Consider the following 15,437-nt stretch of genomic DNA (forward strand, 5'->3'; position numbering starts at 1 on the left):
GGAACTTGCGCACCTGTTTTTAAAGGGAATGTTGGATGACGCTCGGATTGGTTTATTCACGTTACGCCCAAACCACACCTATGAATAATGAAGCTACTTCAGACCAACCCATTTTAGATTTGCGCCGGGCGCAAGAGCCATTTATCCCGCCGGGAAAATAGCAACAGCGCAGAGACCCGCCCACAAAGTTACTTGCGCTTCACGCTTTGACACTTGCGTTTCAGATCGTTAAAATAGGGCCCATTATGTTTATTTCTTAAATCGTATATCTATAATGCATACTATATATATATATATATATATATATATATATATATATATATATATATATATATATATACACACACTACCTGTCAAAAGTTTTAGAACGCTTCTGCTCACCAAGGCTGCATTTATTTGATTTAAAATACAGCAAAAAACGTATTATTGTGAATTATTTTTACAATTTAAAACAATAAAATTGTAATAATATTTTCTATTTGAATATATTTTCAAATGAAATTTATTTATGTGATTCAAAGCTGAATTTTCAGTATCATTACTCCAGTCTTCAGTGTCACATGATCCTTCAGAAATCATTCTAATATGATGATGTGCTGCTCAAGAAACATTTATGATTATTATCAATGTTGAAAACAGTTGTGTAAAAATTTTTCCAGGATTATTTAATGAATAGAAAATTCAAAAGAAAAGCATTTATCTGAAATATAAAGCCTTTGCAACATTATAAATGTCGATACTGCCACTTGATCAATTGAATGCATCCTTGCTGAATAAATGTATTAATTTCTTTAAGTTCTTTCCCAAAAAATAAATAATAAAAAATCTAACCCCAAAATGTTAAAACGGTATAGTACAATGTTACAAAAGCTTTCTATTTCAGATAAATACTGTTCTTTTAAACTTTCTATTCATCAAATAATCTTTCTTTTTTACACAACTGCTTTCAACATTGATAATAATCATAAATGTTGCTTGAGCAGCAAATCATCATATTAGAATGATTTCTGAAGGATTATGTGACACTGAACACTGGGATAGTGATGCTCAAAATTGAGCATTGCCATCACAGGAATAAATAACATTTTAATTATATTTTACAATATTACAGCTTTTTTTTATAACATAAATGCAGCCTCGAAGAGCATAATAGACTTACTTATATATAGTATGAATTCTGTATGTTGTATGTTTTCTTGTCATCAAGATGAGATCAAGGTTTTTCATCAAGTGGTGTAATCTTTCATATAAGAACATCATTCATACTGATGTCTGATATTAATTTTAATTATTGACTTGTTAATTTGTATGTGGTGTATTTTTAAACTGTGCCTAGTCATAAGTTTGATTTGCTTAAGAAGTTTAGTATGTATGGGTTTATCTGGATATTCTTGATGAAACATACCAAAAAATGGGTTGTGGCCTGGTTTTGACTGAGCATTAAACTACCAGACTGAAAATGGGCCTCTCTTGGTTTTTTGAGAAAAGTAGGATTTTGTCGCCATCTACATACAGTTTTCATTTAAGCTGGGACAGCAATAACAACAGCATTAGACAGAGTATGAATTATCATTCTAGTTACTCCTCCCCAAGTCCTCATCCTCCACCCCTTTCAGATGGCAATAAAAACAGAAGCACGCGTTCATTTCACCATTCTACCAGACCTTAAACCTAAGACTAGACGAAACTCTTCTCACTTTCCAACAAGGTAAGGCAATTACAATTAAAATGACTTATTATATTAACATATCAAATCAGGTCTGCATATTAGGTGTATTAAAAATATATATTAAAAGTCACCGATCGCCACTTATATAAGCTGTCATTAGTTTTTTTCACTGCATGAAAAAAGGTGTATCCGGACCAGGATACTCCTGTATACACTGCTGAAATTCGGAAGAATCCAGGAGTATACTGGCCGGATAGGTCAAATTCCATGGATCCGTAAATATCCGTATTCATCCGAAATGGTACCAAATCGGATGTATGTTGTGGCCGTATACTCCCATGCTACAGCCATTTGTTGCCATGGCAAATAATCCCATCAAGTTTTTCCCATGAGACATTTTCACACCTCTAAACAGCTTTGCCTTCCACCCCCTATTGGTCCTTCATCTCAAACTGGATTGGTTGTTTTTTTAAAACCACTCCCAAAACCCAGACTGCTATTGGAGGACAGGACGCATTGAAAACCCAGTAAAGTGATTTTATTGGTTACTTCTAAGGCTAAGGGTGGGCTAGGTTTTGTAGCATAGTGACTTGATTGGTTATAAGCCAGCTATGCAGATTTTGCTCATATATATGCAAATTCTCTTTATGTATGTATGTATGTATGTATATATATATATATATATATATATATATATATATATATATATATATATATATATATATATATATATATATATATATATATATATATATATATATATATATATATATATATATATATACATAAAATCCCCTCTCCCCCCCAAAAGAAAAATACACACAAAACAATTGGATAAAGTCTGAAATATTTATTAAAAAGGTATTAAAAAAAACATTCTTAAGAGCATTATAAACAAACATTAAAACAATGGGGAAACAAATGTAGCAAAATGTATTTAAAAGGGATGAAAATGTAAAGGAACAAATGTAAAAATATAAACAGTCCAAAGAACATTATAAACATACGTTAAAATGAATTGGTAAAGAAACAAAAGAAAAAAAAGTGAACAAAATGCATTTAAAAGGACAGAGATGTAAAGGAATAAAATACACAGTGTACATAAAAAGGAACATCTAAAAAAAGGGAATAAATATACAAAGTACACAATATAAAATGAGAACAATAAATTTACAAGACAAAAAAAAAAAGTGTATATAAAATACCCATAAATATTCCAAGTAAACAATATAACCAAGTAAAAAGAACAAAGAGCCTTATAAACATACATTAAAATGAATGGGGGAAAAGATAAGTGACAAAATGTTTCTAAAAGAAGGCGACGTAAAAGGAACAACAATACAAAACGTGGAGATCAAAAGCAACATGGACATCTAAAAAGGAACAAATATACAAAGTATACAATATAAAACGAGACAAAGAAATCTATACATTAAAAAGTGTATATAAAATATATGTAAATATTCTATATATGGGAACCAATAAAAGTATAAGTATATAAACATAGGAATAAAGAAAAAATAAAATGGAACAATTGAATATTAAAATTATAAATATAAAGGAATTGTGACCAACTCTAACACAATGTAGTTTGAGTTTTGAACATTTTTTCAAACGGCCGTGATGGGCTGGTGATGTGATGCGTAGTGTGGGTCAACCTATTCTGGTTTGTAGTAGCTAGCCAAACCATCCACACTGGCCTTCCATCAACAACAGCATCATCTTCATCTTCATCAGACATCAGGTCTATAGTTGTGTTCTTCCACAGGTTCTGTGTTGGTTTGTGCAACCCTGGACCTGGTCTCCAGCAACTGCAAAACATGACAGTAAATTAACCACTAAAACTCAGAGAGGAGTATAGTAACATTCTGGGGGGAAAAAGCTTAACCACTTTCTTAACTTACCCGTCTCTTTCTCTGACGGTTCTGTGTGATGTTCTTCATAGTGTTTCTTTTCTGGGCCTTTTCAGACTGAGCCAAAGAATACTTCCTCAGCAAAGTCTCACAAAATAAAATACATCTTGCGACCTGCCAAATAAATCATGAATAATATATAGTTAATGCCAATAAAAGTAAGTAAAACAATTCAATTAAAATGTATTTGTATAGTGTTTTCACAATACACATTGTTTCAAAGCAACTTCACAGAAAATGCATGCGTCTACATTACAGAAAAAAACAGAGAACATTAAAATAATTACAACATTTGTAAGATTACCTTTTACACATTCAGGGTCAACATCTGTAAAAGTTCTTCAGGATCATGGATCCAAAACTTCTGGATCATGAGGGGGGAAGAAACATGCACACACAAATTAATATTAATTTGTTTGATAAAACATTAATAAATATTAATTATCAACTTACTGACATGGACTTGCAAAACGTACTCACCAGGCCCATACAAAAACTTCACAGTAGATCCAAAATCCTGGTTTTCCTGTAATTCTTCAGAGTCCAAGGATGGTGGTTTCCTGTCCTCTCTGCAGAATGAGTACATGATCTCAGATTATTCATTCCAAAGCTCCTTTACATTTATGACAAGCTTGATCTTAAAACTAGCTGACAGTAGGGATGGGCATTATGACCATATTATTCTACATACATGAGAAATTGTATTTCACAATAACGATATCACAATATATTTATTTTATTTTGATAGATATGTTATTAAAATGCTACAGAATAATACTGCTTTAAAAGTCTTCACTGTATGATATTCTATGTATTAATATCAATGGATTCTTGAGGAAGCAGAAGGTCTTCTCTATTCTTTTGTTGTTTGATTAAAATTATGACAGACAGCAGTTTATTAATCTGCTGCCCCTTTAAGAACGGATGCACATAATGACACGCATCCGGGATTCCCCACTTTAACTTGAACTGTTTAACTTACTTAAGACATGTTTAAACTTACTTAAGACATGTTTAAACTTACTTGAGACTGTTTAAATCAAGTGAATACCTCACATGACAGGCTTACTGAGATAACTGTGAGCATTTTACAGAAAGATAATTGATTTCGAAATCGCATGCTGTCTGGGAGAGGCTTATTTTAACACATGCATGTCCCACTCATTATTCTACATTCATGCATGTTTCTTTGTCAAAATGTAAAAAACGTTTAGTACAGTCAGTGCTGCATTATATACACTATATTCATATTCACATTCCGCGATATAAAAAGGTAATTTTAAGTTTACTGCAAAATCGCTAACAATAGTCATAACTATGATCGTCATTAACACCCAGCCCTAGCTTAACAATATTACAACACAACAAAACACAGAATATGTAAGATAATCGCGATTAGCAGATGACTTTAATGCACTAACGTTATATCTTGATGAGCAGTAGAAAAAATATAAAGGGATTTACGTTACCTTCTGCCGTCTGCTGTCCGCCATTGGTAACTTAGTCTGTTCGTATTCATGTTTCTTCGTTCTCAGTTGACATCCCACAATCAAAATGATGTAAACAGATGTGTTTTCAGATGTAAAATGATCCATGCAATGCCATTAATGGACCGACGAAGCAGTCCTGCAGCAGATTAGAACTAAAAGCTGCGCCGGGTCCCCGCGAGCAACGAGCCGCGAGCCGCGAGCCACTCCAACAACAACGGGTGTATAATTCAAACTGAAGGCGCGCACTGTCATTGGCCAGATTTCTGGATGACGTTCAGATTGACCAATCACGCTCAAAAGAACACGGAGAGACAGCATAGCCTTGCAACCATAGAAAAAAAACTTGTTTTAAACTGCAGTTAGAAAATGTGTATATTTATTTTTATTTGCTGTTATATTTAATTAATTGGTCAAGTGGTGTTTTGTGGTGATGTGGGCAGAGGCTTGAAAGTTTCAACCTGGAGAGCAGTGCAGATTTGTACTCTTTAAAAACAGGTTTGTGTTTGATATTTAGTTTGCTTTATAGTTTATTATATTTGTATCCAGAATTACAGTTTGAATGTAAAATAACACCTAAACTGTAAAACAGAAAATTAAAGTAAAATATCTTAATTAGTATCTTAACAGTGTTTTCTATAAAACTTTTAATGTAAATTTCTGTGAAGTTTTTGAACTTTATTTGACTTAAGATATTTTACTTTAATTTTACGGTTTTTGTTTGGCAGCCATAGCTGGCAGTCATTTGATCGTTTTTTTAGGTTTTTATTTTTTACAGTGTAAATATAAAACTAATAAGATTTACTTTAAAATTACAAAGAATAATGTTAAATTGTTAGTATGGACATAAACCTTTAATACAATGAGCTAAATATTTTATTACAGATTATTTCTGTCATTTTACATACATTTGTATGTAAACAGAAAAATAATACAATGATGTTCCTGTATAAAAAATGAGAATTAGCCTACTGTAATTTGTCATTAATGATATAATCCTTAAAATAACAGTCAAGATGTTTATTTAGATATTGTTTGTAATTGTACATCGTTTTAAACATAATTCAAAATTACAAGAAAATACTGTAAAAAAACAGAAGTTTTTTCTGTAAAATTAGGATTTTTTTTTACAGTGTAACCTTATTGGTTGCACCTCCATTGCGTCACCACATCTATTGTGAGTGGTGGATATCAAACCTCAAAACGCCCCTTTTTTGCATCTTGTTAAAGTTAAGAATCTTGGAGTGACACTTTTTGTGAACAGTTGCAGAGCTGAAAGATCAGCTTGTGTTTCTGTGTTTCTTGAGCAAGTGAATCCCTGCTCTTTTTTATTCCATATTTTTATTTTGAGCATATCAGTTTTTGGTGTTTTTTAAACAAACTTTTTTATATTCCACATTTCATCTCCTTTTTATTTAATGTTATTATTGCCTGCAATTTGTAAAACTTTGCAAAAATTGTTTGGGGATAGTCTAAAATGTTTGGTTAATTATCCTTTGTTAATTCCATTACATTTCTTTGTTTATTTCATTACATATTCAGAATTTCTTGTGAACATATATGTTCAGACAGGGTTTTTATTTTGTACACATACATCCAGTAAACATCAAATTACACAGGAGTATACCATGCCCGGATAGTGCCAGATTTCAGTGTTTTCATGCAGTGTTTGTTTCTTTATCACTGTTTACTTGTCTTCAGTAAGCAGTTTATAGTATTCTTTTTTTAATATTGAAAATGGTGACGAATTATGAAATTTTAATTGTATCAAAAATCATAACCTTATTTAAAGCAAAAATAACTATATTGTGATATATATCGGTATTGTGAAATAAAATTACTCATATCGTGACATACGCCCTACATGGAAATAACAAAATCTATGTAGCCTACGTCTGTTGTTACTTTGCTAATAAAGGCCTTCTGAAGCAAAACAATGTGTTTTTGTAAGAAGAATGTCTATATTTATAACTTGATAAAGTAAAATATATGACGGCTGACGCAAGTCGACTTGTGCTAAAAGAGAAACACCTGACGCAATGTATGAGTAGTGTGAGCTTTGACGCCTCACGGTTCAAATAGGGCTGGGTAACAAACTCAAGCTCCTCTTCTCTTATATCAAAATCCTCCGGCATTTCTCTTCAAAAATTAGTTCATGACCAATGTTTTGTTTTGTTTTGTAGCCGCAAGGACCACATGAGTCGCCCTGTTTAGGCCTGTTGTAAAAATAGCTCACCATAGCGCCACTCGGTACCCGCAGCTGCGTTCAGTTGCTTCTGTGTTTATCTAAGCAGGCCTCCAGACTGAAGCCGAATAGATACTAGTGTCTGTGAATATTAAACTGCAAAATACTATTTAAATTTAAATTTTATTAATGGTTTTTCACTTGATCTTTTATTTATTAACAATGTTTACTTTTAAACAGCATACAGCCATTATATATATATATATATATATATATATATATATATATATATATATATATATATATATATATATATATATATATATATTCAACTTACTTCTCCTCCCAAACAATCATGGAAGGAAGATGAGGATGAGGAAGATGTCATTCTTCTCTTCTTTCTTGGTTTCTCTAAAAGAAAATGTTTGTTTGGGTCTGCTAGAGTCAAAAGAGTATGCAAGTTTTGGGACATACTAATTTGTCATCTTTAACGGACTCTGTTGCTTATGTGCGTCCCTTCACCATTTAAACTGTCCTGTCAATCATCGTCACAGTTTAAATCCTCCACATTCACTTTAATTTCCTACCGTATCGGAGAGAAATGTAGACGTGCGTTGATCTGCCATTCATGGGTCTTGAATGCTGCTGTCACGGGGTGTTTTGGTGATGGTTCATGTTCATTGTTCTTGGTTCGGTTTTCAGTTTATGTTCATGGTTATGTTTGAGTTTGTCATGTTCACAGTCTTGTCGTGCACTTCCTGGTCTTGTCATGTGACTCCCATGCCCTCATGTGATCTTGTGTCTTGTCCTGTCATTGGTTCATTGTCTCATCACTGTTCACAGGTGTCACTTGTCTTGTCATTAGTGTGTGTATTTAAGCCCTCATGTTTGCCATGTGTCTTGGTCAAGTATTGAATGTTGTAACCCGCTGTCGGTGAGTTTCGTTATTGTCAAGTCAAGTCAAGTCAAGTCAAGTCAAGTCAAGTCAAGTCAAGTCAAGTCAAGTCAAGTCAAGTCTTTGTTTTATGTTTGGATCTAGTCAAGTCAAGTCTTTGTTTTATGTTTGGATTATGTTTGATTAAATAAAGAACTGCATTTGGGTCCTTCAACTTGCCTCCAGTGGAATAACCGTTACAGGATACTTGACCAACAATGGACCCAGCAGTTTCCATGCTTCGCCTCCGTCAAGGCCAGCGTCCTATAGAGAACTATGTGGAGGAGTTTTGTGGACTGTGCTACCAGGTGAACTTTAATGATGTTGCCCTCAAGGGTATTTTCTTAAATGGACTTAATGACCTTTTAAGGTATTTGATGCCAGAGAGCAATTCTCCAGGAACTCTAGCTGGATATATTGACTTTGCTCTCCAGTTGAGTGGCTCATCTTTTACTGTGGGAACGGTGGATGAGGAGCTCCACGTTCCCACAGTACTCCCCACAGTACTCTCCACCCCAGCGAGCCCAGCCCACGTCCATGCTCCAGCCCACGTCCAGGCTCCAGCCCACGTCCAGGCTCCAGCCCAAGGCCCCGTCCAGGCTCCAGCCCACGGCCCCGTCCAGGCTCCAGCCCACGGCCCCGTCCAGGCTCCAGCCCACGGCCCCGTCCAGGCTCCAGCCCACGGCCCCGTCCAGGCTCCAGCCCACGGCCCCGTCCAGGCTCCAGCCCACGGCCCCGTCCAGGCTCCAGCCCACGGCCCCGTCCAGGCTCCAGCCCAAGGCCCCGTCCAGGCTCCAGCCCAAGGCCCCGTCCAGGCTCCAGCCCACGGCCCCGCTGTCCCGCCCAAGAAAATTTTGGGGGGGGGCAAGGGGTACATGGAGGCCATGAAGGCCCCGCCTCTGTGGCCTGATGAACTCCCGTTACCGCCATGGCCTGATGAACTCCCGTTACCGCCATGGCCTGATGAACTCCCGTTGCCGCCATGGCCCGGTGAACTGCCGTTGCCGCCATGGCCACCCACGCCCGAGGGTCCAGGTCCTCCCACGCCCGAGGGTCCAGGTCCTCCCACGCCCGAGGGTCCAGGTCCTCCCACGCCCGAGGGTCCAGGTCCTCCCACGCCCGAGGGTCCAGGTCCTCCCACGCCCGAGGGTCCAGGTCCTCCCACGCCCGAGGGTCCAGGTCCTCCCACGCCCGAGGGTCCAGGTCCTCCCACGCCCGAGGGTCCAGGTCCGCCCACGCCCGAGGGTCCAGGTCCGCCCACGCCCGAGGGTCCAGGTCCGCCCACGCCACAGGGTCCAGGTCCGCCCACGCCACAGGGTCCAGGTCCGCCCACGCCTCAGGGTCCAGGTCCGCCCACGCCACAGGGTCCAGGTCCGCCCATGCTCCCAGGCCCGTCCAGGTCATGTCTGGGTCCGGTGCCCCTGCACGGGCCTGGCCCACCATCCCTCCCCCAAGACCGCCCCCCAAGACTTTTTGTTAAGACTTTCTGTTAGGCCATGGGTGTTTTGGTATTGTTTGGGCGTCAGGGGCCGCCCATAGAGGGGGGGATCTGTCACGGGGTGTTTTGGTGATGGTTCATGTTCATTGTTCTTGGTTCGGTTTTCAGTTTATGTTCATGGTTATGTTTGAGTTTGTCATGTTCACAGTCTTGTCGTGCACTTCCTGGTCTTGTCATGTGACTCCCATGCCCTCATGTGATCTTGTGTCTTGTCCTGTCATTGGTTCATTGTCTCATCACTGTTCACAGGTGTCACTTGTCTTGTCATTAGTGTGTGTATTTAAGCCCTCATGTTTGCCATGTGTCTTGGTCAAGTATTGAATGTTGTAACCCGCTGTCGGTGAGTTTCGTTATTGTCAAGTCAAGTCAAGTCAAGTCAAGTCTTTGTTTTATGTTTGGATCTAGTCAAGTCAAGTCTTTGTTTTATGTTTGGATTATGTTTGATTAAATAAAGAACTGCATTTGGGTCCTTCAACTTGCCTCCAGTGGAATAACCGTTACAGCTGCTGCAGGTGAAATATAATGCGGACAACACTGAATAAATATATTTTCGTCAGGTTAAATACTCATAATTAATCACTAAAGCCCCCTAATCTAAACCGCTCTACTTAACCACCGGACTCGCTCATCCGTCATGTTTGTATTTTTTTTTTTAACACTTATCCACATTTGTCGTTCTAATCGAATCCTCATCCAACTTGCAATGGGTTGAGGGTTATATCAGCTGTTAGAGTGTGCGTCGATCTGCACTTCAAATTCGAACAGGAAATAGTAGACCATCCGGGTATCTTTGGAATACTCTTTTCAACATATTACGATTTGGGACATACTAATTCTGTTTTCGAATACTATTTAGGACGGATATTAGGCGAATTGTGATGCAGCACACCCAGCAGTCTGCACCAAAAAAAGGATGTGCTACCGGACCACGCGCAGCCACACAACAGATCAGACCCGGTCTCTAGGCCTCCCTTTTAATTCTAGCAGTAGCCACCTCACCGGCTACAATTGTAAAAGATGATGAAACTTAAAAATTGTAATATAAATTGCTTTGGATGACAATTATGAACAGTAATTGTTAGGTGTGTGTGTGTGTGTGTGTGTGTGTGTGTGTGTGTGTGTGTGTGTGTGTGTGTGTGTGTGTACCTATGGGAAGGAGGAGGGAAACTGAACTGCCAGAACACATAAGTGTGTGTGTGTGTGTGTGTGTGTGTGTGTGTGTGTGTGTGTGTGTGTGTGTGTGTGTGTGTGTGTGTGTGTGTGTGTGTGTGTGTGTGTTCAAGGTTCAAGGATGATTCTGTCCTTGAACACACACAAGGTGACTGTACTGTGGTTTGGTTGAGTTTGCTGGAGTTCATGGACATGAAAAAGCAGACAGCTTGCACCTGTGTGGCCTTTGAAAAAGAACTTGGAAACTTTGGGACAGTAAATTTAAAAAAGATTAAAACCTAACTTCGGCAGTAAACAACAGGGGTATAAAAGGACATGAGAGGCTGTGGGGAGCAAGAGCTGGAAACAAATATCAGTGGAGAATGAAGGGTTTAGTGTGTTTACCGCTGCTGTTGGAAACCTTTGTGTTTGTCATTCAACAGGTCAATGGAGGAGAAAATGAATCCACCTCAAACAGACACTTTGAGAGCTGAAGCTTTCCCTGCTGACATCCATGCAGCCCTGAGAGAACTGACCACCACGGTCACAGAGCAGAAAGCAAACATCAGAGCTTTAGAGACGCGACTAAGAGGTGAGATAAACAAGAAAAATGATGCTACCTCAACAAAACATTCACTCTTTTATTAATGATCCTCAAAGTAAAACACCAATGCAATGTCAGTGTAAAGTTGAGTGTATATTGGGCTTGAATGATGTTAAATTCACTGAATACATTCTCAGTGTAATACAGTAATATATCACAATATTGCTTATGTTTTCAACAACAGACAGAGAGATTGCTTTTTCAGCTTCACTGATGGAATCTGGCAATGGATATACTGGTCCTTTTACCACTGACATCACACTAACCTACAGGAACGTCTTCACTAACATAGGGAAGGCCTACAACCCAATCACAGGTAATTATCAATGAAATGGAGTCATAAACTCAGTTTATAGTAATGAAAACCTGCTCCAGTCAGATCTCTCTGCAGTTGTGTAATGTGTGTAAGAGAGTTCAATGATCTTTCAAAACTATTACACAGTGTGTTTGGAAATTGATCAATCCTACAGGAAACAGCTGATTCTATATCTCTTGTTGTTTGATTCAGGTATTTTCACAGCCCCACTGAAAGGAGCGTACATGTTCAGTGTCTCTGTTTATGGTCATGGTGGAGCTGTAGCAACTGCATCTATTGTTAAGAATGGAGAGAAGGTGGTTTCAGCACACGATGTTCAGCCTAATGAAGGGGAACGGTTAACGGCCTCAAATGGAGTTGTGTTGATCCTGGGGGTTGGAGATGTTGTCTATGTGAGACTTTGGTCTGGCAATAGGATACATGATGATGATCAGTATAATGTTAACACTTTCAGTGGATACCTACTGTTTCCATTACACTGAAAAAAATGATTTGTTGAATTTACTAAAAAAAATATCGTAAGTGGTTGCAATCAATTGATTTTATCTCAGTTTAAACAAACATATTAAGTTGAACTTAATCACTTTTATTTAGTTACCTTAATATAAAAACAATTAGTAATTCCACCCCAATTTAATCATGTTACTTATACTTAACACATTTAGTTGAACTTAATCAATTTTATTTAGTTACCTTAGTATAAAAAAATTAATTATTCCACCCCTATTTAATCGTTACTTCTTAAATTTTTTATTTTACTTTATTTTTATTGTTTATTCTACCAGCTAAACATCTACATAAATAAGCCATAAATGGCTTTCAAATGCACACAGAAAATACTTTAATTTTGTAAACGTATCTTTAATAATTGCAAATGTAGCAAACTTGTTTATTAACAGTCAGTTATTAGTCAGTTACAACAACAGTAATTGACAGTCAGTTACATCCTTTCTTGTTAAAACTGTATGGTAACAATTGACCACACAAGTAACCAGACACAATTTATTAGAATGCAATTGCTAACAAATGGCTGACGTTTATAACATTGCCCATAATAACAGTCCATTTCTACAAACACACTTTTGATCTGCTGATTTGATCTGCTCAAGAATCATTACTCCATCAACAACAATTCCAATATCGTCAGTCTCCAAGAGAACTCCTTCTTCCTTTTTAATCACGCATGCCCATAGTGATGTTTGCCAGGTCTTTCAAGAAGTCATCTCTTTGACTGTCCTATATTAAAAAACAACAACAACAAAAAATACTATTAGACATTGTTTGTGATTCATAACCGTTTCACAAGTTTATACAATCAAGGGTGATCGATAAGATTTTTTGAATGTTTTTAAAGGGATAGTTCACCCATCAACAACCATTCACTAGTAGGGGAAATAAATACCATGGTAGTGAATGGTTGCTCTCTCTCTGTTTGGTTACAAACATTCTTCAAAATATATTATTTTGTGCTCAGCAGAACAAAGAAACTCATACAGGTTTGAAACAACTTCAGGGTGAGCAAATGATGACAGAATTTAAATTTTTGGGTGAACTATCCCTTTAAAAGAAGTTTTGTCTGCTCACCAAGGCTGCATTTATTGAATTAAAACTACAGTAAAAACAGTAATATTGTGAAATATTACAACTTAAAATAACTCTTTTCTATTTTAAAATATTTTAAAATGTAATTTATTCCTGTGATCAAAGCTGAATTTTTCATCATTACTCCAGTCTTCAGTGTCACATGACCCTTCAGAAATCATTCTAATATGAGGATTTGATGCTCAAAAAATACTTGATGTGTGCATCCTTGCTGATTAAAAGTATTAATTTCTAATTAAAATAAAATTCTTACTGACCCCAAACCTTTAATTGGTAGCGTATTGTTACAAAAGCTTTGCATTTTAAATAAATGCTGTTCTTTTGGACTTTCTATTCATCAAGGAATCCTGAAAAAAAAAAAAAGTTTTCAACATTGAGAATTTAAAAAAAAATATATATATTTTTATTTTTTATTTAGGATAAATTTATTTAGAAAATTAAACTTTGTAACATATTCAAATAGAAAATAGTTATTTTAAATTGTAATAATATTTCACAATATTACTGTTTTTCCTGTACTTCCTATAAATGCAGCCTTGGTGAGTAAACAAAACTTGAATTTTTGACCATTTTTGAGCCACGAAAAGCCCTGATTACCTAGATGAGCAACAACTTTTTTTGATAGTTGAATTACCAGTTTGTCCAGCACATTTAAATTGCCCACTGTTCTTCAGAAAAATACCAACACTCACCATGTACTCCTTCACCAGGCATGCCTCATCCTCACCAAGGTAGATACATCGAGCTCTGAGGATAGCCTCTCTCTTTATATGGACATCACTTGTCTGAAAAAAATGATCAAATTTGTAATATTTACAATCCATAAACAGTTGGCAGAAAAATTAATTACCTTAATTATACCCCATTGTTTTGAATATAAGACAAACCCCTTTTTTAGGACCAAATTGAAAATACTGTCACATAGCACATTTTTATTTTTATATTGTACGTTTGGTAAATACTGGTAAAATAAAAAAAGACTTTAATACAATAAAAATAAAAATCACCTGCAGTTCTCATTTCCAGTAGATTTCACAATGACTGATTTATTTTCTTTTTTATGTACAGTGACAGATTTTGGCATGACAAACAGGGGTTTGATCCACATTACCTCTCTGAGAACATGAATGTTTTGTTTTTGGCTTAGGCCTATCACATAGCGCTGGAAAGACAGCAGTTTCTCCCTGAAGTTGGAGGGCAAGTGCTGGGCAATATTTGTTCTGCAGCGTAATGGTAATACTGGCATGAAGCGAGCGAAGCATTTTCTGTTCATTCCTATGAAAGTTGAACTTCACGCTCAACTTCAATAAGAATGGACTGAAAATGCTCCCCCTGATCCGTGCCAGTTGACACTAGGGGAGCTTCACTCTTGCGAACCTGAAGATGCTCAACTTCCATAGGAATGAACTGAATACACTCGCTGTGGCAGTAGACACGCACCATATTGTGCTTGTTTCCATTTCCTCTCATACACACACCACTCAAACCTTCTATAGAATAATCTTTCATTCATTTCGGAAAAGCTAGTATTACATGCATGGTTAAAACATTTGTTTAGTGTTTTTAGATAGATTGTTTACTGTATTGAATGATGCTCCATAATGAAATACTACTTACTGTGCAAATTGTTGGAACAAAACTCTCGAACTGGACTGAAAATGTGAACCTGGAAACTCCGTCTGTGCAAGGAACACCTCAAAGAAAAGCAAGCATACAATGATTATTTTTGTTCATTCTGGATACATTTATCAGACTATTAAAGTTTGCAAAATGAATGGCTTCAGTAGTAAAGATATTTGCAGGATCATAATAACCACTTGTTAACGTGTAACACTAAAAAGGTTCAGAATTCCAACGCTATACTGTGAATGTGAATTTGAACTATAGGAAATATGTGGAAATTCTCCACATATAAATATTACAGCGCAAACACACACACACACACACACACACACACACACACACACACACACACACAGTCGTTGACTGATATATTAGAGGCTTTTCACACAGAACGCGTTTTCCATTCCATTGTTTTTCTATGTACACAAACGCTACATTTACGTGGGTGCGTTCCATT

General features: G+C 36.8%; 1 protein-coding gene across 1 annotated transcript; it reads left to right on the forward strand.

Annotated features, from left to right (window-relative positions):
• The first annotated feature begins 1,658 nt into the window (after positions 1–1,658).
• LOC307127573 (complement C1q-like protein 4) lies at positions 1,659–15,124 on the forward strand. Its single transcript, XM_079818896.1, has 4 exons — positions 1,659–1,708; positions 11,279–11,427; positions 11,624–11,755; positions 11,948–15,124. The coding sequence occupies exons 2-4, from the start codon at positions 11,283–11,285 to the stop codon at positions 12,235–12,237; spliced, it is 567 nt and encodes a 188-aa protein (XP_079675022.1). The 5' UTR covers positions 1,659–1,708; positions 11,279–11,282; the 3' UTR covers positions 12,238–15,124.
• The last annotated feature ends 313 nt before the right edge of the window (positions 15,125–15,437 follow it).

The sequence above is a fragment of the Gobio gobio genome (assembly GCF_949357685.1).
Source record: "Gobio gobio genome assembly, chromosome: 1".
NCBI classification, from domain to species: Eukaryota; Metazoa; Chordata; class Actinopteri; order Cypriniformes; family Gobionidae; genus Gobio; species Gobio gobio.

Coding starts and splice junctions, on each gene's coding strand:
- LOC307127573 (XM_079818896.1), top strand. CDS start 11,283: ATGGAGGAGAAAATGAATCCACCTCAAACAGACACTTTGAGAGCTGAA. Junction 11,428..11,623: donor TTTAGAGACGCGACTAAGAG/GTGAGATAAACA, acceptor TTTCAACAACAG/ACAGAGAGATTGCTTTTTCA. Junction 11,756..11,947: donor GGCCTACAACCCAATCACAG/GTAATTATCAAT, acceptor TGTTTGATTCAG/GTATTTTCACAGCCCCACTG.